At 49.5% G+C, this 26,765-nt stretch overlaps 2 protein-coding genes across 2 annotated transcripts in view; both read left to right on the forward strand.

Annotated features, from left to right (window-relative positions):
- The window catches only part of LOC115087279 (lysosomal-trafficking regulator-like), a 1,534,685-nt gene that overhangs the window by 176,101 nt on the left and 1,331,819 nt on the right, over nt 1–26,765 (forward strand). Inside the window, 1 exon segment of the mRNA XM_029594260.1 lies at nt 10,302–10,449. Within this exon segment, the coding sequence (XP_029450120.1) occupies nt 10,302–10,449 (148 nt within the window).
- On the forward strand, nt 10,492–12,843 carry LOC115087280. Its single transcript, XM_029594262.1, has 2 exons — nt 10,492–12,132; nt 12,423–12,843. Exons 1-2 carry the CDS (start codon nt 11,770–11,772, stop codon nt 12,741–12,743), a joined length of 684 nt encoding a protein of 227 aa, XP_029450122.1. The 5' UTR covers nt 10,492–11,769; the 3' UTR covers nt 12,744–12,843.

Genomic DNA, 26,765 nt, shown 5'->3' on the forward strand with positions numbered 1-26,765 from the left:
GGTTCCTCCTACTTCTATACCCGTTATTGAGGCCTGGCCTCCAATCTTAATGGCTAATGGCTCTAGGAAAAGTGCAAATAGCAACGAGGATAATGGGCACCCCTGCCTTGTCCCTCTCTGAATTGGAAAAGGATCTGAATAAGCTCCATTAATTTTAACACTTACTTTTGGGAATTCGTATAATTTGGATATCCAGTTCAAGAACAGGGGACCAAAATTCATTCTCTCTAGTATACTAAACAGGTAGGGCCAATGGACCATGTCAAATTCCTTTTCCACATCCACGGAAAGGAGCACCTCTGGAATCTGCTGCTGTTTTGCCCACCAGATGAGGTCTTGTATCTTGCGTATATTGTCTGCCGCCTTTCTACCCGGAATAAAGCTTGCTTGATCAGGGTGTACTAATTTTGCCATTACTCTATTCATTCGATTTGCTAAGAGTTTGACAATAATTTTCAGGTTAATATTGATTTCCTAGAGTGTAGCAGATGGACTCAAAACAAGTGGGATATAGTGTGCTCGTGCTAGCAGTTGGAGACTGATCTGACGTCAGCACGGGTACATATACCCCCACAGGAAGTGCAGCAATTCAGTAATTTCCGTCTCCAAAGCAGTTTGGAGCTCCCTCACGCTCGCTGAGTGTGTTTCCAAGTTCTACACGACTAAATTCATAGAAGACACCTACCTGAAGACGAGCCCGGCACTCCTGCGGTGATACCAGTCGGTCCCTCCCCCAGTTGAGTTTCCCGAGGTGATTTCCGTGGTCCCTCAGAGGTAAGTGCCTCGGTCCGGTGGCCGGCTCGCGGCAGGGACCTAGCCCCCGAGTGAGAAGGGCTCGGGCGCGGCATAGAGGCAGCCTCGGTCCCGGCGTGGACTTGGCCCCCGAGCGAGACGAGTTCGGGTGCGGCCCAGAGGCAGCAGGTGCACTTCCTCGAGCGCGGCGGTGACAGTACTTACCCTCTCCCCCCGCAGCCGGAGACCGCCCGGGTCGCAACTGGGAAGCGCCGAAGACAAGGTAAGGCATACATCTTTACTTGGTCTCCGAGGAAGTGAGGCTTTGCAGAGCCTGCCTAGGTGGTAATCCGCCACGGAGGTCGCCATTTTTCTGCCTGGTTTGTTAGGCACACCCTGTTACGCGCACGGCGTTAGGCGCACCCTGTTACGCGCACGGCGTTAGGCGCACGGTGTTCGGCGCCCGCTGTTCGGCGCATATTGTTAGGCGCACGGGGGAAAGCGCACGTTTATAGGCGCCCGCTGATAAGCGTCCGTTCCTAGACGCACATGGAGCGTAAGAGAGCCCAGGCATCAGCGGAGCTGGCCCCTCCAACATCAGGCATGAGCCTCTGCTCAGCATGCAACCTCAGAGCTATACAGAGCGAGGAAGCAGACTCCCTATGTGCCCAATGTGAAGAGGCCCTGGGAGTTCCAGGCCAGGACCAGTCACAGCCCAGCGTACTTGCCAGTTCCTCAGGGAACACCCCGGACCTAGCAGGCAGTAGTGGGCAGCCGGGGACCCCGAGGGACCTGGTACCCCTCAGACCAGATCCTGCTTCGCTCTCCTGGGTGGAATTATTCAAGGGGATTCATGCCTTTGTCTCAATGCAGGCTGCTCCCCAAGCGGGTCCATACATACCGGATGACCCGGCCCCTGGACTCTCAAGGCCTAGGCACGGCCACGCGCCACCCGAGACCCCCACTTATGGGGATTCAGATTGCCCTGAGGAAGATGACGAGTCCCCCGAGGAGGGAGAACTTCCCTCGGGGGTTGAACCATATCGGACCATGAGGCGCTTCTTCTTGAGAGGGGATCTACCAGGCCTGATCTCTCAATGCCTGTCGGAACTGGCTCTTCCGGGCCATGCTGCCCCAGAGGAACCGAGATTGAACCCCCTGTTGGAGGGCCTGCGCCAAACGTCTCACCATTTTCCCCTCCTACAAATAGCTCAGCAGTTAATCGATCTGGAATGGAATACGCCAGAGGCCTCATTCAAAGGGGGTCGGGCCTTGGCTGGCATGTACCCCTTAGACCCGGCAACCAAGGAGAAGCTGGCGTGCCCTCAGGTAGACGCCATGGTTAGTGCAATTGTGAAGCGCACCACCATTCCAGTGGAGGGGGGGACGGCCCTCAAGGATACACATGACCAGCGCATGGACACCATTCTGAAACAAGCCTTTGAGGTGGCAGCCATGTCCCTACGGATTGCGACCTGCTGCACCGTGGTGACACGTTCCTGTTTATCACAGGCTAGGAGCAACACCCCGGGAGAAAAAATGGAATCAGCTCTCTCATTCCTCACTGATGCAGCCTCCGACCTAGTCCATACGGCAACCAAGGGAGTGTCATCCTCAGTGGCGGCCAGGATACAGCTCTGGCTACGTAATTGGTTGGCCGACTCCTCCTCCAAGATGCGCCTCACGAGAATGCCCTTTGAGGGATCCCTCCTGTTCGGCAGTGACCTTGAGAAATTGGCCAATAAATGGGGCGCCTCTCCATTATCCCGTCTACCAGAAGACCGGTCAGGAAGGAACCAGCGCCCCTTCCCCAGACCGTCCAGAGGTAGAAACTCTCAGCGCTTCAACCCTTACAGGACTCGCTACCAAGCACCTCGTTCGCAGACCAGGAACCGGTCCTTTCGGCCTAAGCACAACAAGAGGGGAACCGGCTCGGGTTCCGGTCCCGGCCGTACTCCACAATGACAATCAGCCGACCCATCCGGGGGTCGTGGCCATAGGGGGCAGGCTGTCCCTCTTCTACCGCAGGTGGGTTGCAATTACCTAGGATCAGTGGGTCCTCGCCATCATCCGAGAGGGGTATTACCTGGATTTTCTTCGGCTTCCACCGGACAGGTTTGTGGAATCTCCTTGTTCGCCCATCAAGAGGACGGCCCTCGAAGTCACTTTGCGGAGGCTGCTGTCCCTAAAGGCCATAATCCCAGTGCCTGCAAGGGAGATGAATTCTGGGCATTATTCCATTTATTTCATTGTGCCCAAGAAGGAGGGCACTTTCCGGCCCGTCCTGGACCTCAAGTCAGTCAACCGATACCTACGGGTCCCCAGCTTTCGCATGGAAACTCTGAGGTCTGTCAAAAATTCAGTACAGCCAGGGGAGTTTCTCACATACCTAGATCTGTCGGAAGCCTACCTGCTTATCCCAGTCCATCGGGATCATCAGCGCTATTTACGCTTCAAGGTCCTGGACCAACACTTCAGTTCCGGGCTTTACCCTTTGGGTTAGCCACCGCGCCGCGGACCTTTACCAAGGTCATAATAGTAGTGGCAGCGTCCCTCAGGAAGGAGGGAATCCTCGTCCATCCCTACCTGGACGATTGGCTGATCCGGGCGAAGTCACCAGAGGAGAGCCACCAGGCAACCAACAGAGTTATAGCTCTTCTGGAAAGCCTAGGATGGGTTGTAAACTTGAACAAGAGTTCCCTACAGCCTTCTCAGTCGCTGGAATACCTAGGAGTCCGATTTGACACCCAGGAAGACAAGGTCAGCCTGACCTACAAGAGAAGACCAAAGCACGGGAATCGTCTGCAGGCCCTGCTGAGCGCCACTCGGCCCACAGCTTGGGATTACTTACAGGTCCTCGGCCTTATGGCATCCACTCTGGAGGTGATACCATGGGCACGGGCTCATATGAGACCATTACAACGCGCCCTCCTATCTCGATGGAGCCCACGATCACAGAACTACACCACACACCTACCTCTACCAGCCAGAGTGCGGAATCAGATATGGTGGTGGTTGCAGCCCGGCCACATGAGCCGGGGGTCAAGAATTTCCTCCCCAACCTGGACCCTGCTCACTGCGGATGCCAGCCTGAACGGATGGGGAGCACATTGCGAAGAACTCACCGCCCAAGGGCGGTGGAACAGAGAAGAGTCAGGATGGAACATCAACCGACTAGAGGCACGGGCAGTCAGGCCTGAGATTTGCCCACAGACTTCGCAACAGAGCGGTCAGATTGATGTCAGACAATGCCACCACGGTGGCATACATCAACCGTCAGGGCGGACCCAGAAGCCAACAGGTATCCTTAGAAATAGCCCCCCTGATGACTTGGGCGGAAGCAAATCTCCAGGACATATCCGCCGTCCACATCGCCGGGAAGGACATCGCCGCGGCAGACTTCCTCAGCAGAGAAAGCCTACATCCAGGGGAAGGGCAGCTGTCGCCCTCAGCTTTCCAGATGATTGTGGATCGGTGGGGGATGCCAGGCATGGACCTATTAGCGGACAGGTCCAACGCTCAGGTACCCAGTTATTTCAGCCGCAGGTGGGATCCTCTATCCCAAGAGATCGATGCCCTGGTACAGCCTTGGCCTCAGGGGATCCTGCTATATGCCTTTCCTCCATGGCCCCTGCTGGGAGCCATTATACGCAAGATTCAGCGGCACAGAGGCCTAGTTCTTCTAGTGGCACCGGACTGGCCAAGAAGACCCTGGTATGCAGACATGAGAAGACTACTGGCAGGGAATCCATTGCCCCTGCTTCCTCACAGGGACCTGCTGCGGCAAGGTCCCATCCTCCACGAGGATCCAGCTCAATTCTCTCTTATGGTCTGGCCCTTGAGAGGGCTAGATTGAAGAAACGATGATACTCGGGGCCGGTAATAGATACACTCCTCCGAGCACGCTAGTTCTCCACATCACTAACATATATAAGGATCTGGAAAGTATTTTAAGCCTTGTGCGAAACTCACGGCACCAATCCACATGCCGCCAAGATCCCTATCATTTTGGATTTCCTACAAGATGGGCTTCAGAAGGGTTTGTCCCTCAGTTCCATCAAAGTTCAAGTGGCAGCGCTATCCTGCTACGGTCCCCGGAGTGACGGCAACAGCATCGCCACACACCCAGACGTTTCACGTTTCCTGAAAGGAGTCAAACACATTCGCCTGCCACTGAAGTGGCCGGTGCCCCTGTGGAACCTCAACCTAGTATTGGAATTTTTAGCGGGATCCGCCTTCAGACCCCTTCGGGGCCTGTCTCTCCGTTTGTTGACCTTGAAGATGGTGTTCTTGCTGGCGGGTATGTTCAGCACGCCGCATCTCAGAGCTACAAGCACTGTCCTGCCGTGATCCATTCCTCAGAATCACTCCAGAGGCTATCCATCTTCGCAAGGTTCCTTCCTTCTTACCCAGAGTGGTCTCCCAATTTCACATCAACCAAACCATATCCTTGCCAACCACGGAAGGTTTGAAGAAGTCAGAGGAAGGTTGAATACTGCGTCATCTCGACATCGGCAGAATACTGGCCAGATACTTGGAAATGTCAGAAGCAGTACGAAAGACGGACCATCTGTTCGTCCTTCACAGCGGGAAGAAGCAAGGAGAAGCGGCCTCACGGCCAACCATCGCCCACTGGATCAAAGAAGTTATCAAGGCGGCCTACGTAGAGGCAGGAAAACCACCACCTCTACAGGTCAAGGCTCATTCTACCAGAGCGCAAGCAGCCTCTTGGGCAGAAACTAGGATGCTGTCTTCTGCAGAGATATGTAAAGCGGCGACGTGGTCCTCTCTCCATACCTTCTCCAGGTTCTACCGTCTGGACGTTCAGGCCAGGGATGACACAGCATTTGCGAGGGCGATCCTAAACGGACCTAGGGCAGCCTCCCGCCCAATCCGGGAGTAGCTTTTGTACATCCCACTTGTTTTGAGTCCATCTGCTACACGCTAGGAAATGTTGAGGTTACTTACCTGATAATCTCCTTTTCCTTAGTGTATGCAGATGGACCCAGCATCCCGTCCAGCTGCCGGTATACATGGGGATTCGCCGACTCACGGTAAGCCATGTTTGCTTGTATAGGGCTTCCACCCTGCCGGGTGTCGACGCCTTCCGGTTCAGAACACTGGCGGTCTCCAGCTAACATCAATTGGTCAGGGTAATCCTGTTCATTTAAACGATCGGTCAGTCACACATATATCCATAAAAGCTTTTGCAAGGAAGATTACTGAATTGCTGCACTTCCTGTGGGGGTATATGTACCCGTGCTGACGTCAGATCCGTCTCCAACTGCTAGCACGAGCACACTATATCCCACTTGTTTTGAGTCCATCTGCATACACTAAGGAAAAGGAGATTATCAGGTAAGTAATCTCAACATTAATCATATGGGTCTGTAGGTCATGGCCCGGCTTCGCCAATATGGTGATCCCAGCTACATTAGATCCTGGGAATACAGTTTCCCTTGCGGATATCATTAAACAACTCAGTAAGATGGGGAGCCAAGTGATTGGCAAATTTTGTATAGAAGTGGCCTGTGAATCCATCTAGCCCCGTTTATTTATTGTAAGATCTTTTATCACTTGTATTATTTCTGTTTGTGATTTCTTTTTCGAAAAACTGTCTTTCCTTATCTAATATTTGGGGAAGCTTAACCTGGTCCAGATATGACTCAATTCCTTCCTTCCGTATGCTGGATTCTGCCCTATACAAATCCCCATAATATTGTTAGAATTATTGTTGAATTTCCTAGGTAATGACAACAAAGATCCATCTACGTCCCGTATCCTAGTGATTTGATTTTGAGCTATCTGCTGTTTCAGCTTGCGGGCCAGAAACCGACTAGCCTTGTTTCCCTATTCAAAGTGCTTGTGCTTTACCTGATTTAATAGTAACGAAATAGCATCTAAATGCAAGGCACCAAGTGCTTGCCCGACTCTCTAATTTTAGATATATGGATTGAGATCTTTTATGAAGAGCTTCCAGATGGGCAATCTCTGTGATTAATTGTTCTTTTCGAGCTAATTTCTCCTTTTTCTTAAAGAATACTTGTGATAGAAATTTCCCTCTGAGTACCACTTTCAAACACTCCCAGTATAAGGATTTATTTGGCGTTTTAGCCTCATTGTGTTGCTCATCTTCAATGTCATTTAGCTTCTAATATCGCTTCCCCGGGTCAACTCCTGTAATATGTAAATCTATCCAAATGGCATGATCTGTACAAGTAATGTGTCCTATATCTTCCTGGAATAGGAATTATGAGGATGCAAATAAAACGTATAATTTCTTTTATTGGGATTTCTATGCCTCCTGATATCTAACAAATCCCTCCCCTGGATGAAAGTTTTGAGATGTTTGCAGCTGGATTTTGCTCCCAGTCCACCCCTGATGAATTATCTAACTGAGGTTGTATTGTTAGGTTGAAGCTGCCCGCTATGACTAAGTGCCCCTCTCCCACGGTGTCTAAAATTTACCCAGTTCTATCCAAAAATGCCGGGTGTTCAGTATTTGGGGCATATATGTTGAGTAAAGAGTACACCTCCTTCTCCATTTCTATTTGCAAGAATAGGAAGCGCCCTTGGGGGTCTTCGTAGGATTTCAGAATGTGACATTGTAAATCTTTATGGATCAGAATTCCCACTCCAGCGTATCTCGCTGTTTTAGAAGCTGCTGCGAAAAACTGGCGGGGGAATAGTGGCCATTTTAGTAGGTGCTCTTAGTGTCATTTCAGATGGGTTTCTTATAGGAAGATAATAGCCGTGTCTGAGCATTGAGCCTCCGATCTGAGTAGTTGCCATTTTTGTTGGCTGTTTAATCCCTTTACATTAAGGAATAATAGTTTAATCGACAACATTCTACAAGTTGAATAGTGATGAGATTCATATTGCCCGCCCTAATTCACACCCCTTGTTCCCTTCATCTTGCACTTTTCCTGTCTGCTCGCCTTAATTTCCCCATTTTGGATGTTGCTGCTTCCATTGAGGTACATGTGCCTTTGAGAGTGAAGCTTCTTCCCAAGTTATCTATTAAATATGTAGAGCCAACATACATTTTAAGCATTATCACCCTTTCCCTTCCCCACCCTTCCCCCTCATGGCTCTTCCTGTTGCTATTCACCCATAGCAGATCTGCTACTGCAGATGAGGGCGGGAACATTCACGGAACATGCCCCGGCCCTCCTCGAGCCACACTTCTAATATATAACCAACCTTAAGGTTATTTTGTAGAAATCGCTATTGAACTGTTCATTTAGTCATGCAATTAACAGTACTGCTACACCCCAGGTGATCCCTCCAAGGGGCTGCCGTCTCTGTAGAACCAATGAGTTCGTATAGAAATCTTCACCCTTTCCCAATGTCCTTCTCATGAGAGAAGTCCCCCGGGTTCTGTCTCAGTCTCCGACCTCCTTTTCGTACTCTGTTATCTGGGGGGGGGGGGGGAATCCTATGTTCGGTGCTTGAGATAGGTTCTTTGCTGGAGCTGTGATTTTTACCACGTGGCCTGCCTCCTTCAATATGGCCACCTCTTCCTCTACCATTTTAGATGTAGAGCCCTGAATCGTCATGGCTATGCCGAAAGGAAACAGTCATCTGTATCTTATTCTCTCTTTGCGAAGTAAAGATGTAATGTCCGAAAGTCCATTCTTCTCCTAAGGGTCGTCGGGGAAATGTCTGCGAAGACTGCTATTGTATGTATGTGAGTCCCAAGACCATGTTTGTTGTTTTCTGGCCGCCCAAAGTACCTGTTCCTTTATAGTATAGGGATTGAAGCAGACCACGATGTCCCTCGGCTTGTCATTTATTTTGGGTCCCAGCGATCTGTGGGCCCTCTCCAATTCCACCTCAGGGGCACCTTCCTCACTGTCTGTGCCATGGTGTTAGCTCAGCAAGAAACTGCAGATCTTCTTAATCGTTGCCTTGCAATCTGAGAACTCTTCAATATCAGGAATTCCTCACTATCTGAGGTTTTCTCCTGCTCCGATTCTCCAGGTCTTCAATTTTAGTCTGAAGCTCCCAGTTATCATTAGAGATTTGAGAATAATTTTTTTTGTAAAGTTTCTATTTTTAGTGCTTACTTATCAAACCTTATGTCACCATCATCCACTCTCCTTCTGATGTCAGACATCTCCTCTCATATCTGACATTGTAGAGAGTAGTTCTTGTTTATTGTACTTCATCTCTTTTCTCAGATCACTAAACCATCGCCTGAATTTGTGCCCGGTTGGTAGTTCATTAGGCTTGCCGCTGTACTGCCTGTATCGCCATCTTCCTCCATCTCGTTCGTAACCGAGATTACTGTTTCGCGGTCGCCCGCAAGCACACCCTCGTTCCTCGAGCTTTTTGAATAGGAAAATTGTTTAAAATCTGGCCTTTTTTCTTCTATGCCATCCTTTATTGCTTGCCTTCAAAGGATGAGTCAAACTGCAAGCCTATAAGAGCTTTTTAATGTGCAATTTCTTAGTGGCTCGGGGGTTGCCGGAGCTCGGATTCAGGCGTCCATCTTGCTCCGCGGTGCTAGCGCCCCCCCAGAGCAAACTTTTGCAGCAGGGAGAGTCTGAACCCAGGAGAGTGAGTGGGTGTTGTCAGATGAGGTGTTTCAGTTGATGGTGGATCGCTGGGGCCTTCCATTACTAGACCTGCTGGCGACTTCTCGCAGTGTGAAAGTTCTTCGATTCTACAGTCACAGGAGAGATCCATGGTTCCTGGGCATAGATGCTCTCGTACAGATCTGGCTGGCAGATCTGCTTTATGCATTTGCTGTGGCCATTGTTGGGCAGGATTATTTCAAAATCGAGGGATACAGGGGGCTAGTACTCCTGGTGGCACTGGATTGGCCCAGGTGCCCATACATGTGGATTTGTGAAGACTCTTTGTGGAGACTCCCCTTCGTCTTCCACCGCAGATGGACCTGTTACAGCAGGGTCCAATTCTTCACGAGGATTCGACTCTGTTCTTTCTTATGATTGGGCCCTTGAGAGGGCTCGCCTGTTGAAGCTTAGATATTCTTCTGTGGTGATTGCCACCTTACTCCGTGCTCGAAGGTTTTCCACTTTCTTGGCCTGTGTGCGGGTTTGGAGAGTGTTTGAGGCCTGGTGCGAGGCGTGCGGTATTCTTCCTCACTCAGTTAAGATCCCGCTCATTCTGGACTTCTTGCAGGATGGGTTCAATAAAGGATTGTCTCTTAATTCCTTGAAGGTATAGGTTGTAGCCCTTGCCTGTTTCAGAGGACTAGTGAATGGCGTTTCCTTGTTTGATCCTGATGTGACCCATTTTTTGAAGGGAGTGATGCATTTTCGGCCTACCTTGAGGTTGCCGGTTCCCTTCTGGAGTCTTAATTTGGTGCTAGATTTTTGGTGGGCCCCACATTCTGAGTTTTTTGCTAGTCTGTCCACAGTTGCTTTTGAAAAGAATACTGGCAGGTTGACGTCACTGCAGAGGTATATCTGTGACATCAGCTTGCTTCGTCTCCATGTACTGGCAGGGGAGCATAACTCACTGGTCCTGAGTTCATCTGTCTACACTAAGGAAAACAGAATTGTCAGTTAAGTAGTAATTTCTCCTTATTTTTGTCACAGCTGCAGCAGACTAAGGATGATTTAGTTTGTCAGCCTGAAAAGTTTCCTGAAGAAGTTGAGTCCCAGAGTTTTAACTTTAAGCAGTTTCCTGAAGATGGTTATGAAGCAGACAGCGAAAGTAACCTTGAAGACTGTGAAACCAAAGAAGGTAAATACATTTCTTTTGTTCATGAGTTCTGTTTTGCAGTCTCTTGAATTAGTAGTTACTGCATACTATTATCCTGGTATGGAAATCCTAATAATGCATATTTAAGAAAACATAATATTCTAGCATTTTTTAAGTCTTTAAAAACTACTGACTTTATAGCTATGCTACTATTTCCATGAACCCATAAAATACGGACACACTAAAAAAGTGCATCCGTTTTGGGCGCCTGCTCTTTCAATGCGCGCCCAGCCCCCTCTCTGGGCCCGTGATACAGTATTAAATGAGACACAAATTATAATGGCGCCAAAAAAGAGCGTTCATAATGCTACTCATTTTATTGTATTGGATGTTTAAACAGTATTGCGCATGCGCTTGTGGACATGTCTAACTTCTATCAAAAGGGCATACATCTGTCAGACAGAATAAGAATTTCCAGTTTATTCATTTTCAAATCTATCATAACTCCCCCCACATGACGACATGCTATGCGTCATAATCCTGCCTGGGAGGTATATAAATCGCTGCTTGGAGTACAACTGACCTTTTGTATTCAGTTCAAATTGAGTCTATATTATATATGGACTGGTGTGAAGTGGTGCCTGACATATCGGAGGAATATCAAGATCAACATTGGCATTGTTTCATTTTCAACAGGTAAGAGATTTTCAGAATCATGGACATCCAAGAAATAAGTGGGAACGTCCATGATTTGTTCTCATTCGTCCCGCTCCTTTCCTGGGCGCTCATGACTTGGGCAGCCCAGTACAAGCCCGTAATGGATGCTCAGAATCATGGACGTCCAAGACAGAAGCGGGAACATCCATGATATCTACTTGGTCGGGTTGCCCTGCTCCTTTCCTTGGAGCTTGTGACTTGGACGGCCCAGTACAGGCCCATAATGGACGCTCAGAATCATGGATGTTCAAGACAGAAGCGGGACGTCCAACATGTGGCCGCCCATAATGGGCCTGTAGTCGGTTGGCAAGTCCTGTTCTTTCCATTAATTCTATTTTTTGGCATCTGTTCATGCTGTCCATGTGCCTTGCAACTTTGTTCTTACCAGTAACTGCATGTATCGGTATCTGTTATTTATAGCCATGTGGCCAGTTTTTCTCTCCTTTCATTAACTGCAATTTTTGGCATCTGTTCCTTCTGTCCATGTGCCCTGCTTCTTTGTTCTTACCAGTAGCTGCATGTATTGGTGTCTGTTAATAACTAGCCATGTAGCCAGCTTTTCTTATTCCGTTACTTATTTGTGGGAAGTTATATTGACATCTATCAGTGAACAGTTGATATTCTGGCATGTTACCTTGAATTTATATGTATTTATTAATGACTGATGTATGCGCTGTTTTTATTTTCATTCAGAGACAAATTGTAACAGCTGCAAAACGAACCTTTTCTCAGGTGGAAAGAGAGGCTGGAGATCTGGAAGAGCAGGCAGACACTAGTGGTAGCCAAGTGTCCAAGAAGCGAACACGTGAATCTCGCTTTATGGACTGCGAGAAGGATCTGCTGTGCTGTGCCATCTGTGAGAACTACGAAGTTCTCTTCAGATCAAAGGCTTCTGCTTCTACGAAGAAACAGATTTGGGAGAGGATTGAGCTGGAAGTCAGCTCCCAGTCAGTAACACCTAGGGAGGTCAAACAAATCCAGCACCGTTGGCATGACACTAGAAGGGAGGTAAAAAAAAGATTGCCAAAATTGTGGCGGCAACAAATAGGATTGGTGGGGGGCCACCATGTGATATTGTTTTAACCCCACTCGAAGAGCTAGTCCTGTGTACTGTGCACCCAGAGGTCGTGGCCGGTGTGGCTGCACTGTGTGGCACTGACACAGGAGTAAGTGAAGGTATGAATTTTGAAAGTGCCCCCTTATTTTCATTGCATGTTTTTCTTTAGGGCTCTTGGGTGGGCAACCGTTGAGAACTATATAAAGAACTTCAACTTGTCTTTCTCTATCTTTCTCCACAGATGGAGTCATCAGTAATGTTGCAGATGTTGTGGAGGAAGGAATTTGTCTTTTCTTTGTCAACTGAGGAGTTCCCCAGCGAGCTAGTCCAGGATAATGATACTCAGACCCCTATCACATTAGACCTGATCGAGGTTGTATCTCAAACTCAGAGAGCTGAGATATCTGCAGCACCAGCCCTGGACAAAGCAACAGCGGCATGTGATCTTGCAGAGACTTTGATTGGCATCAATGGGCTGAATGAAAACTTAATTTCTGAAATAGTCATGACAGGAGCAACACAACTAGTTAATACACAAGGAACTCAAGGAAATACACAATGAGATCAAAGAGGCAGCATCTTATCAGTCCAGCTTGATGAACGATCTGATCAGTGCCATCTGAGACGAAGGCAGTGCTTTACGTTCTCTGAAACATCCATGAGTATTAACCAAATAAAAGTATTTGTTCAGTGTAAGCAATGAATTATGTTTCTTATTTATGGGCTCTTGTTTTGACAGAGTTCAAGTTGTCAGCATAACAACCACTAATGGTTAATTGGGTCACAGTGGGGGTGGAGATCCTGGCCCTGAACTATACACTAGGCTAGAGGGAATGGGAGATGGGCATGGGAGCCCGTCAGAGGCTCCGTTTTCTAAAAAAAAAAAAAAAGTCCAGGAAATTAGTAACCAACATTCAATATGATTTTTAAGCCATGGAAATATGACATATTGGATCATATGGCATAACCCCCCAGTTCACCATCCTCACTCTTTTCTATTCACTCACCTCTCTACCGTTTGGCATCATTGCTGTCTCCCTCCCTTCTTCCACAACCATCACTGTCATGCTTCACCCCTGGTATCATCATCCTCTTCCTTCACCCCATATCCACCACTACTATCACCACCAGCATCTGTAACATCACCTTCCCTCAACCAATATTGAATCCTTCTCCCTCAAATGCTTTGTATACAGGACAAACACAAACATATTTTATCCAAAATCTTATTGTGGTTAAAATAATTTACAATAATAACAGAGCAGGGAAGGGCAGGGATAAAGAGGGGGCAGGGGCGAGGAGCATAGTCAATGATGGAGAGGCGGTGGCCGGCTTGGTGGAGCCCTGGACATGGCCATTAGTGATTAAGCTGCTGCCATAGATGGCAGCAGCTCAATCATTTCCTGCTGGCCATACTGCAGGTCTTGCAAGATGGCCACTGTCTGCACTGCCAGGCCCTCCACGACAACCAGACTGCAGGTCAACTGGTCTTGGAGAGCCAGTACAGCATCCAGGCATACCTCGATGGGAGAGGACCTGCCCTGCTCCCGTGGCTCTTCCCTGGATCCTGTGCCAGCTACAGGAACCGGCGACCTACTGCTGGTGCCTCTTGTGCGAGCTGGTCATCTTCAATGATGATGATGACTTCCTCAGCCTCCATGGATGTTGGGGGTGGAGGAATTGGTGCTGGGGAGTGGGCAGGTGATGGGGTCCTGCTCTGGCCATGGTGGTGGCAGCACTGTTGGCGGTGGTGGAGGTGATGCCTCCTTGCTGTCCTTCTCCTCCCAAATGCCAGTGTTGTCTGAAATGAGAAATATGAAAGCATTACTAAGATTTAACGTGGGGGAAAGGGTCCAGAAGGGTGGGCTGGAAGGAGATATTTGTAAAGATTTATCAATTGTACATAGTTGATATAGTCTGGAACTATTCCAAGCAAACCTTGTTGCAGAGGTGGAGGTGGTGCCTTCTCGCCGTCCTCCTCCGACGAAGTGCTGGTGGTGTCTAAAATGAGAAATATGAAAGTGTTACTAATATTCAGCATAGGGGAAAGGGTCCTGATGGTGGAATGGAGAGATTTATTTGTAAAGATGTATCAATTGTTCATTGTAGTTATAGGCTGGGACTATCTATCTATCTATCTATTTATTTATTTGAAATCTTTTCTATACAGTCGTTAAGTTAATTTACCATCACAACGGTTTACAAAAAGGCATATAAAACATTGTTTAAGATAGGTAACACATTATAACTATGCCAATAAAGAGCGGTAATATTGTTCTCTTAATATATTAAAAAAAACCCCTATATGTTGATTTGTTTTAGTTATTTTGATGAGACTTTATTGCAGTTCATATATAAGGTTAGCAATGTAGGGTGTATTTAGCTGTGAGGAACAAAAGAGAAACTAAAAACTACATACTTGGTGCAGAGTTAAGATTTTAATTAGATTCTCCATTCTCTTTATAAAAAGCCTGTTTAAAGAGCCAGGTTTTTAAGCTTACCTTGAAAAGTTTGAGGTTTCTCTGCAGTCTTATCTCCAATGGCATTGAATTCCACAATGTGGGCCCTGCCAACGATAGTGCTCGCTCCCTCACTTGTGTAAGTCTGGCTGATTTAACAGATGGGGATAGTCAGGAGTGCCTTATTGGGCGACCTCAGGTTTCTGTGTGGTACATAGAAACATAGAAATGACGGCAGAAGAAGACCAAACGGCCCATCCAGTCTGCCCAGCAAGCTTCACACATTTTTTCTCATACTTATCTGTTTCTCTTAGCTCTTTGGTTCTGTTTCCCTTCCACCCCCACCATTAATGTAGAGAGCAGTGATGGAGCTGCATCCAAGTGAAATATCAAGCTTGATTAGTTAGGGGTAGTAGGGGAAGTAACCGCCGCAATAAGCAAGCTACACCCATGCTTATTTGTTTTACCCAGACTATGTTATTCAGCCCTTATTGGTTGTTTTTCTTCTCCCCTGCCGTTGAAGCAGGGAGCTATGCTGGATATGCGTGTAGTATCAGTTTTTCTTCTCCCCTGCCGTTGAAGCAGAGAGCTATGCTGGATATGCGTGAAGTATCAGTTTTTCTTCTCCTCTGCTGTTGAAGCAGAGAGCTATGCTGGATATGCGTGAAGTATCAGTTTTTCTTGTCCCCTGCCGTTAAAGCAGAGAGCTATGCTGGAAATGCATTGAAAGTGAAGTATCAGGCTTATTTGGTTTGGGGTAGTAACCGCCGTAACAAGCCAGCTACTCCCCGCTTTGTGAGTGCAAATCCTTTTTTCTTCTCCCCTGCCGTTGAAGCAGGGAGCTATGCTGGATATGCATGAAGTATCAGTTTTTCTTCTCCCCTGCCGTTGAAGCAGAGAGCTATGCTGGATATGCGTGAAGTATCAGTTTTTCTTCTCCCCTGCCGTTGAAGCAGGGAGCTATGCTGGATATGCGTGAAGTATCAGTTTTTCTTCTCCCCTGCCGTTGAAGCAGAGAGCTATGCTGGATATGGGTTGAACGTGAAGTATCAGGCTTATTTGGTTTGGGGTAGTAACCGCCGTAACAAGCCAGCTACTCCCCGCTTTGTGAGTGCGAATCCTTTTTTCCACATTTCCTCTTGCTGTTGTAGCTTAGAGCGATGTTGGAGTCACAGTAACCATGTGTATGTTTATTGAATAAGGGTATTATCTCCAGGCAGTAGCCGTCATTCTGACGAGCCACCCACTCTTTATTGACGGCCTCTTGATTTTATGGATCCACAGTGTTTATCCCACGCCCCTTTGAAGTCCTTCACAGTTCTGGTCTTCACCACTTCCTCCGGAAGGGCATTCCAGGCATCTACCACCCTCTCCGTGAAGAAATACTTATTTTTTATTTTATTTTTTATTTAGCTATTTTCTATACCGGCTTTCACGACCAGGGGTCACATCAAACCGGTTTACATTGAACAGTTTGTGCATTAAACATAGAACTGGAACAACTAACTGGTGCAGAAAATACAGTTACAATGAACAAGGAATTATACAACTGGGAGAGTGGGAAGGAGAAGAAGAAGAGAGTATAACAATTAATAAAAAATGCATTTACAATGGATCTTTACAAAATATGTAACTTAAAGACCCGGACTGAGAGCAGTCCTGGTCTGGAGTAGGTGGTGGATGATTAAGACTTTATAATGTAGTTATGAGATGATGTGAATACTTCCTGACATTGGTTCTGAATCTTCCTCCATGTACACAAAGTGCTGTGTTCAGCCAATCCGCTTTATCATCATGAATTAGTTTGTGTATTGTGCATAGTGCTTTGTATTGTACTCTTTATTCTATGGATAGCCAGTGTAATTCTGCAAGTGTTCCCATAATGTGGTCACTTTTTCTTTTACCTGTCAATATTCTTTCAGCTGTGTTTTGCAATATTTGATGTGGTAGTGTAGTTACCTGTGGTAATCCTAGAAACAGCGCGTTGCAATAGTCAGTACTTGCGAATATCAGTGCTTGTAAGACTGTTCGGAAATTTGGTAGCTTTAATAGGGGTTTTAATTTGCTGAGGACCATTAATTTGGCGTATCCTTCCTTTACTTTTAGTAATATGTGGTGTTTCAGGTTTAGTTCAGAGTCTAGTTCAGAGTCTATTTCCTGGCGTGTAGCCAGATGGACTCAGAACGAATGGGATAGTATCCGTGTGCTAGCAGTTGGAAGCGGATCTGACATCAGCACGGGGTATATATATATCCCCACAGGAAGCGTAGCAACTTAGTAATTTCCGTCTCCAAAGCAGTTTGGAGAGCCTGCACGCTTGCTGAGCGTGTTTTCCAAATCTACTTTTTCTTTTCTACTTACTGAAACTTCTACAGCACGAGCCCCGCACTCCTGCGGTGATACCCTAAGGTCCCTCCCCCAGTAGAGTTTCCCGGGCTGATTTCCGTGATCCCCCGGAGGTTTAAGTCCTCGGTCCGGTGGCCGAATCGCGGCAGGGACACAGCCCCCGGGCGAGGTTCGGGTGAGGCTTGTGAGGCGCCTCGGTCCCGGCGTGGACGAGGCAGCGGGTGAATATCCTCAAACGCGGCGGTGAAGGTACTTGCCCTCTCCCCCCGCAGCCGGAGACCGCCCGGGTTCCAGCCGGGAAGCGCCGAGGGTCAGGTAAGGTGTACGGCTTTTACTTCTGGTCTCCGAGGACTCGAGGATTGGCGGCGTGGCACGCCGTGGAGGGCGCCATTTTGTGGCCTTGTTCAGGTATTGAGCGCCCGAGATAGGCGCAGATACTAAGCGCATACTCGATTCCTCATTGTGCGTATATTGCTTCCCGCTTATTATTATTATTATTATTAAGCGCATGTTGAATACCATTGAGCGTGTATTGCTAACCGCTTATTGCTGAGAGCATTTCAATGACATTGAGCGTATATTGCTAGCCGCTTATTGCTGAGCGCATACTGAAAAATATTGAGCGTGTATTGCTAAACGCTTATTGCTGAGAGCATATTGAATACCATTGAGCGTGTATTCTTGACCGCATACTGCTAAGCGCATATGGCATATCATTGAGCGCATATTGCTGCTGCATTTTATTATTGTGCGCCTGTTGGGTTAAGCGCATATTGCTGCCGCATATTGTTAAGCGCCTGCTCTGTTAAGCGCATATTGCTGCCGCATATTATTATTGTGCGCCTGTGGTATTAAGCGCATATTGCTGCCGCATATTGTTATTGTACGTCTGTTGTGTTAAGCGCATATTGCTGCCGCATATTGTTCAATGGAACAGAACGCCTCAGCATCTTCAGCGGGGGCGCCTCCGGCCTCAGGCATTAAAGCCCTTGGCCTCTGCTCTGCATGCCAGCTCCGGGCCACGCACAGAGACGAGCCAGACTCCCTATGTGCCCAATGTGAGGAGGCCGTGGGACCCTTGGGCCAGGATCAGTCTCAGCCACGTTTTGCTGACAGCTCCCCAGGGGCTACCCCGGATTTGGCGGTCAGTCTCGACCAATCGGGAATCCCGGGGGATCTTGTACCCCGGCAATTAGATGCTGCTTCAATTTCCTGGGTGGATCTCTTTAAGGGGATTCATGCCTTCGTACAGATGCAAACGGCTTCCCGTCCAGGCCCTGCGGTTCCTGTTGTTCCTGCTGTTTCTGCGGTCCCTGTGGTGCCTGCGGCTGCCGCTGCGGTGGCGGTTTCAGCGGATCCTGTTCCTGGACCTTCATGCCTTTATCGCGAGCGGGACCTCCCGCCGCTGGACAGTCCAGATTTGTCAGACCAGGAGGTTTCACCTGATGAGTCTGAACTCCCGGACGAGGGGGACCTTCTCCCAGGGATTGAGCCATATAGAACCATAAGAACATAAGAAAATGCCATACTGGGTCAGACCAAGGGTCCATCAAGCCCAGCATCCTGTTTCCAACAGTGGCCAATCCAGGCCATAAGAACCTGGCAAATACCCAAAAACTAAGTCTATTCCATGTAACCATTGCTAATGGCAGTGGCTATTCTCTAAGGGGTAGATTTTCAGAGCCCTGCTCGCCTAAATCCGCCCAAAACCGGGCGGATTTAGGCGAGCAGGGCCCTGCGCGCCGGGAAGCCTATTTTACATAGGCCTCCCGGCGCGCGCAGAGCCCCGGGACTCGCGTAAGGCCCGGGGTTCTCGGAGGGGGGCGTGTCGGGGGCGTGTCGGGGGGCGGGCCCGGTCGTCGCGGCGTTCCGGGGGCGTGTCGGCAGCGTTTTGGGGGCGGGTACGGGGCGTGGCTACGGCCCGGGGGCGTGGCCGCGCCCTCCGTACCCGCCCCCAGGTCGCGGCCCGGCGCGCAGCAGGCCCGCTGGCGCGTGGGGATTTACGTCTCCCTCCGGGAGGCGTAAATCCCCCGACAAAGGTAAGGGGGGGGTGTAGACAGGGCCGGGTGGGTGGGTTAGGTAGGGGAAGGGAGGGTAAGGTGAGGGGAGGGCAAAGGAAAGTTCCCTCCGAGGCCGCTCCGATTTCGGAGCGGCCTTGGAGGGAACGGGGGGAGGCAGCGCGGCTCGGCGCACGCAGGCTATACAAAATCGATAGCCTTGCGCGCGCCGATCCAGGATTTTAGTGGATACGCGCGGCTCCGCGCGTATCTACTAAAATCCAGCGTACTTTTGCTTGAGTCTGATGCGCAAGCAAAAGTAGGCTGATCGCGCTTCTTTTAAAATCTACCCCTAAGTGAACTTAATAGCAGGTAATGGACTTCTCCTCCAAGAACTTATCAAATCCTTTTTTAAACACAGCTATACTAACTGCACGAACCACATTCTCTGGCAACAAATTCCAGAGTTTAATTGTGCGTTGAGTAAAAAAGAACCTTCTCCGATTAGTTTTAAATGTGCCCCATGCTAACTTCATGGAGTGCCCCCTAGTCTTTCTACTATCCGAAAGAGTAAATAACCGATTCACATCTACCCGTTCTAGACCTCTCATGATTTTAAACACCTCTATCATATCCCTCCTCAGTCGTCTCTTCTCCAAGCTGAAAAGTCCTAACCTCTTTAGTCTTTCCTCATAGGGGAGTTGTTCCATTCCCCTTATCATTTTGGTAGCCCTTCTCTGTACCTTCTCCATCGCAATTATATCTTTTTTGAGATGCGGCGACCAGAATTGTACACAGTATTCAAGGTGCGGTCTCACCATGGAGCGATACAGAGGCATTATGACATTTTCCATTTTATTCATCATTCCTTTTCTAATAATTCCCAACATTCTGTTTGCTTTTTTGACTGCCGCAGCACACTGAACCGACGATTTCAATGTGTTATCCACTATGACACCTAGATCTCTTTCTTAGGTTGTAGCACCTAATATGGAACCCAACATCGTGTAATTATAGCATGGGTTATTTTTCCCTATATGCATCACCTTGCACTTATCCACATTAAATTTCATCTGCCATTTGGATGCCCAATTTTCCAGTCTCACAAGGTCTTCCTGCAATTTATCACAATCTGCTTGTGATTTAACTACTTTGAACAATTTTGTGTCATCTGCAAATTTGATTATCTCACTCGTCGTATTTCTTTCCAGATCATTTATAAATATATTGAACAGTAAGGGTCCCAATACAGATCCCTGAGGCACTCCACTGTCCACTCCCTTCCACTGAGAAAATTGCCCATTTAATCCTACTCTCTGTTTCCTGTCTTTTAGCCAGTTTGCAATCCACGAAAGGACATTGCCACCTATCCCATGACTTTTTACTTTTCCTAGAAGCCTCTCATGAGGAACTTTGTCAAACGCCTTATGAAAATCCAAGTATACTATATCTACCGGTTCACCTTTATCCATGAGGTGGTTCTTCCCTAAGGGAGGATCTCTCAGACCTGGTGTCTCAGTGCCTGGCGGAGTTGGATATTACAGGGCCCAGCGCTACGGTGCCCTCTGCGCAGAACCCCCTGCTGGAAGGTCTTCATCTTACAGCCCCCCATTTTCCATTCTTACAAGCGGCACAGCAATTGATAGATTTAGAATGGGCTGCGCCGGCGGCCGCATTCAAAGGGGGTCGGGCCCTGACGGGCATGTACCCACTGGCGCCGGCTATCCAGGAGCTGCTGGCGTGCCCTCAGGTGGACGCCTTGATTAGCGCTGTGGTCAAGCGCACTACCATTCCAGTGGAAGGGGGGGCGGCCCTCAAGGAGCCTCATGACCGGCGACTGGACACCATTCTGAAACAGACTTTTGAGGTGGCAGCTTTGTCTTTGCGGATCGCGACCTGCTGCACAGTGGTGACGCGTGCCTGTTTGTCACAGGTCAGGAACAACGCTCCAGCAGCAGACATGGAGTCCGCTCTCTTGTTCCTCACGGATGCTGCATCAGACCTAGTCCGAACAACAGCCAAGGGGATCTCCTCCTCCGTAGCTGCCAGGAGGCAGCTCTGGATCCGGAAATGGTCAGCCGATGCGCCTTCAAAGACACGCCTCACCAGGTTGCCCTTTAAGGGCTCTTTCTTGTTTGGCAGTGACCTTGTTAAACTGGCCGGCACATGGGGCGCTTCTCCAGTACCTCGACTGCCGGAAGACCGGGTCAGAAGGAATCAGCGCACCTTTCCGAGGGCCTCCAGGGGTAGAAGCTCTCAGCGCTTCATTCCCTACAGGAGTCGCTACCAGGCACCTCGTCCTCAGGCCAGGAACCAGTCCTTTCGGACCAAGCAGCGCAAGAGGGGAGCGGGCCCGGGCTCCGGTCCCGGCCGCGCCTCACAATGAGAGTCCGCCGATCCATCTGGGGGACGGAGCCATAGGGGGCAGGTTAACCCTCTTCTACCCCAGATGGGTCGAGATTACGTCGGACCAGTGGGTCCTCGCCATCATCCGAGAGGGGTATTATCTGGATTTTCTCATCTCCCTCCGGACAAGTTTGTGGAATCTTCCTGTCCCACACACAAGAAGGCAGCATTGGAAGCTACCCTGGCGAGGCTCCTGTCCTTGAAAGCCATCATCCCAGTACCTGCCTGGGAAGTGAATTCTGGACACTATTCCATTTATTTCATGGTACCCAAGAAAGGGGGCACCTTTCGGCCCGTACTGGACCTCAAGTCGGTCAATCGATACTTAAGGGTCCCGAGGTTTCGCATGGAAACTCTGCGTTCCGTCAAGACCGCAGTACAGCCAGGAGAGTTCCTCACGGCATTAGACCTGTCAGAAGCCTACCTACATATCCCGATCCATCCGGATCATCAGCGCTACCTACGTTTCAAGGTTCTAGGACGCCACTTCCAGTTTCGGGCTCTGCCCTTCGGGTTGGCCACGTCACCACGGACATTCACCAAGGTGGTCGTAGTGGTAGCAGCGGCACTCAGGCGGGAAGGAATTCTGGTCCATCCCTACCTAGACGACTGGCTGATCAGGGCGAAATCTCGAGAGGAGAGCCTTCGGACAACCGACAGAGTAATCACCCTTCTGGAAAGCTTGGGCTGGGTAATCAACCTCAGCAAGAGCTGCCTACAGCCTTCCCAGTCGCTGGAATACTTGGGAGTACAGTTCGACACCCGGGCAGACACAGTCAGTCTCACTTCCAAGAGAAAGGTGAAACTTCAACAGCGTATGCAGTATTTGATGGGAGCCAGTCGGCCCATAGCCTGGGATTATCTGCAGGTTCTTGGTCTTATGGCATCCATCCTGGAAGTGGTACCTTGGGCGAGGGCCCATATGAGACCTCTACAACACTCCTTGCTCTCTCGCTGGAGCCCCCGCCTACGGAACTATTCTACGCACCTTCATTTGCCAGCCAGAGTGCGGACCCAGTTGCGGTGGTGGTTGCAGTCCAACCACATGAGCAGGGGGTCGAAGATGTCTTCACCCACGTGGACTTTGCTCACCACAGATGCCAGCCTGAGCGGCTGGGGAGCACACTGCGAAGAACTCACCGCACAAGGGCGGTGGAACAGAGAAGAGTCAGCGTGGAACATCAACCGTCTAGAGGCCCGGGCAGTCCGATTGGCATGCCTTCGATTTGCTCACAGACTGAAGAACAGAGCAGTCAGAGTGATGTCCGACAACGCCACCACGGTGGCATACATCAACCGTCAGGGCGGAACCAGAAGCCGACAAGTATCTCTGGAGATCGCCCCACTGATGGCTTGGGCAGAGGCGAATCTGCAGGACATCTCTGCCATCCACATTGCCGGGAAGGACAATACCACAGCAGACTTCCTCAGCAGAGAAAGCCTAAATCCGGGAGAGTGGCAGCTGTGACAGCTGCCACTCTCAGCTGGACCACAGCCTTCCAGATGATTGTGGATCACTGGGGGATTCCGGACATGGATTTACTGGCGGACAAGTCCAATGCTCAGGTGCCCAGATACTTCAGCCGCAAGCGCGGCCTGTTCTCACACAGAATCGATGCCCTGGTCCAGCCGTGGCCTCCAGGGACTCTGCTATACGCCTTTTCCCCGTGGCCTCTGCTGGGTGCCATCATCCACAAGATTCAGAAACACCGGGGCCTAGTTCTTCTAGTGGCACCAGACTGGCCTAGAAGACCCTGGTACGCAGACATGAGAAGACTACTGGCAGGGGAGCCTCTTCCCCTGCCTCCTCTCCAGGACCTTCTACGTCAAGGTCCCATCCTCCACGAGAATCCAGCTCAGTTCTCTCTTACGGTCTGGCCATTGAGAGGGCTAGACTGAAGAAAAGAGGTTACTCGGAGCCCGTGATGGATACACTCCTCCGAGCTCGTAGTTTTCCACGTCCCTCACCTACGAAAGGATCTGGAGGGTATTTGAAGCATGGTGCGACACTCACGACACCAATCCACATGCGACCACGATCCCTATTGTGTTGGATTTCCTGCAGGATGGACTTCAGAAGGGTCTCTCCCTCAGCTCCATCAAAGTTCAGGTGGCTGCGCTGTCTTTCTATGGTCCCAGGAGGGATGGCAAGACCATCGCCAAGCACCCAGATGTTTCTCGCTTCCTGCAAGGAGTCAAGCATATTCGTCCGCCACTAAAGTGGCCTGTGCCCTTATGGAACCTCAATCTTGTTTTGGATTTCCTCGCGGGATCCACCTTCAGACCCCTTCGGGGACTGTCTCTCCGTTCTCTCACCTTGAAGATGGTGTTCTTGCTGGCTGTATGTTCAGCCCGCCGCATCTCAGAGCTACAAGCATTGTCCTGCCGTGATCCATTTCTCAGATTCACTCCGGAGGCTATCCATCTCCGGACGGTCCCCCCCTTTCTACCGAAAGTGGTTGCACAGTTTCATCTTAACCAAACCATATCCTTGCCTACCACGGCAGGTTTGAAGAAATCTGAAGAAGGGCGTTTATTACACCATCTCGACATTGGCAGAATGCTGCCCAGATATTTGGAAGCGACACAACTACGAAAGACGGACCATCTGTTCGTCCTGCACAGCGGGAAGAAGCAAGGTGAAGCGGCCTCACGGCCCACCATTGCCCGCTGGATTAAAGAAGTTATCAGAGCAGCTTACGTAGAAGCCGGGAAGTCTCCTCCTCTACAAGTCAAGGCTCATTCTACCAGAGCGCAAGCGACATCCTGGGCTGAATCCAGGCTGCTGTCGCCTGCAGAAATCTGTAAAGTGGCGACGTGGTCCTCCCTCCATACCTTCTCCAGGTTCTACCATCTGGATGTCCAGGCCCGGGAGGACTCCGCATTTGCGAGGTCGGTACTACATGGTCCTCAGGCAGCCTCCTGCCCAGGCTGGGAGTAAAGCTTTTGTACATCCCATTCGTTCTGAGTCCATCTGGCTACACGCCAGGAAATGTTGAGATTACTTACCTGATAATCTCCTTTTCATTAGTGTAGACAGATGGACTCAGCATCCTGCCCAGCTGCCTGTGTACATGGGTTTCACCGATTCAAGGTAAGCCATGTCTTCTGTTCCATAAGAGCATCCACTCCACCAGGGGTTAATGCCTTCCGGTTGTGAATGCTGGCGGTCTCCAGCTACTATCAATCGGTCAGGGGAATCCTGTTTTCACTTTTCACTGAGCGTCAGTACACATATCCATAACAGCTTTTGCAAGGAAGATTACTGAGTTGCTACGCTTCCTGTGGGGATATATATACCCCCGTGCTGACGTCAGATCCGTCTCCAACTGCTAGCACGCGGATACTATCCCATTCGTTCTGAGTCCATCTGTCTACACTAAGGAAAAGGAGATTATCAGGTAAGTAATCTCAACATTGTCTAAAATTTGTTGAACTTTGTTCTGATTTTGAGGGGATAATTTTGTACACTGCTAGGGATGTGGGCTCACCACTTTGTATACCTGTGGGATTGCCTGGGTGGACTTGAGCAACTTGGGAATGTTGGGGCTGCTTATCGGATCACCTTCTATTCTGCTGCAGACAACATCATTCACTAGGTTGACATAGGCTCCCAGTCTGAGATAGTCTGATCCCAAATACATCAACAAATCTAAACCTCTAATTATGGAGAAGTTTCATGCTCCCACTTGCAATTTAGTTTTGTGTCTGATTATCTCTATCAAAGTATTATTGTGTTTTAATGCATCCAGTTGTATCTTACCTTTCACCTTGCAGAAGAGAGACTTGCTCATAAAGGAGTCCTCACTGTTGAGCAGCAGGGGTACCTGTATGTTTTGTGTGTCTGCTAGCTGGACATACACTGTAATGGCGTCTCCACTGGTGTATGTCAGACATCTTCCTGGTGTGTACCAGCTGTGTGTTTTGGTTAGAGGTGGACTTACCTCTTGAGCTCCTGAGTCTGCTTGGCTCTGGTCAATTGAAGGTATGGTTTGGTTGAGGCAAATCTCCATTTGGTCTGTACCTAGGACAATGCTGAGTTTCAAGAGGATAACATTGTCATTATTTCCCCCTTCGGGATGTCTGCACCAAAGTACTAGTAGGGAGGGATCTGCCGACCTCTGGAAATTTCTCCTAGTACAAACAGGATGGTAGTCCTTACAGATGGGTGACAACATCAGATGGAGCCCGGCACAGAAAACTTTCGTTAAAGTTTCTAGACGGGAGCACTGAGCGTGCCCAGCATGCTGCTATCCATATGTCCACGCAAGGTCCCCCTTCAGTCTTTTTTTCCATGGAGCACTTGCCTTGCAGTTTTGGAGCTCAGCTTCATAAGGGTATATCTTCTTGTTTTCCTGTTTTTTTTTTTTTCTCCGTCCAAACGTCTGGTCCCCCTTCTCCGGATGGTGTCCTATCCTCGGCATGCTAGGTTAACTTTTCTACCTCCTCTGCAGTCTATTCCCAATGCGTCGCTTTTCAGTGGCCCGCTGGCCATCGACCGCTTGCTGGTTGTTCTTTTTCGTGGCGTCATCCAATTTTCACTAGTGTCCCTAGTGCCTGCGGACCATGTTCATCACGGATCCATATAAGGTTTGTATCCTCTGCCCTGGGGGCATCACACGACGTCTGAGGGTGTCAGCTGTGCGACCAGATGACCCCCAAGGGCCGTTGTGCGCATCTTGTTAAAAATGGAGAAACGTTTTGGCCCCACACCTGCATCAACATCATCGATACCCTGGGGTCGAGGGGAACCACGCGATACGCTTTCCCTCTCAACACCTCCTGGCGGTATCGTCCAGGGACTATGGAGACTGTGATTGCCCTTCCATGGTCTCTCCAATTTCAAGGACATCGAGATCCTCCGCTTCCTCAGTGCCAGGGAAAAACTGGGCTAAACATTGTGGGAAAACCCACAAACACAGACACTGGTTGCCATTAACGCATGGCACTGGTGTCCCAGTACGGCACTGGTGCCTGCCGTGCCAATACTGAAGCGACCCCCGTGGTGAGGAGGCCCGATCCTCTGACAGGCCCTGGAGTCCCATGCGTTCCCCACCGATACCGGTGCAGGGCACTGTACCTCCTCGGAGCTCTGAGGAAGCGCTGGTGACACCTCGTCCCCCTCCATCAGTCCTGTCCTCACAGGATTTCTAGGAGGAGTTGGACTGCAGGGTTCAGTGTGCAGTTCTCTGAGCCCTATAGAGCATTGAACCGCCCCTGCCACTGGCCCCCATACCGGTATTGGAGCCTATACCATCTATCTTGGCATCCCTGCTTGAGCATCTGGATGTCCTGCTTGGAGCCCTCCCCACATACCCGGTGCTCGAGGGACCTTTGGTTCCCCAGCAACCACTGATTCCCCCTCAGGAGCGATTC

The sequence above is a fragment of the Rhinatrema bivittatum genome, chromosome 3 (genome assembly GCF_901001135.1).
Source record: "Rhinatrema bivittatum chromosome 3, aRhiBiv1.1, whole genome shotgun sequence".
In the NCBI taxonomy this organism is placed as follows: Eukaryota; Metazoa; Chordata; class Amphibia; order Gymnophiona; family Rhinatrematidae; genus Rhinatrema; species Rhinatrema bivittatum.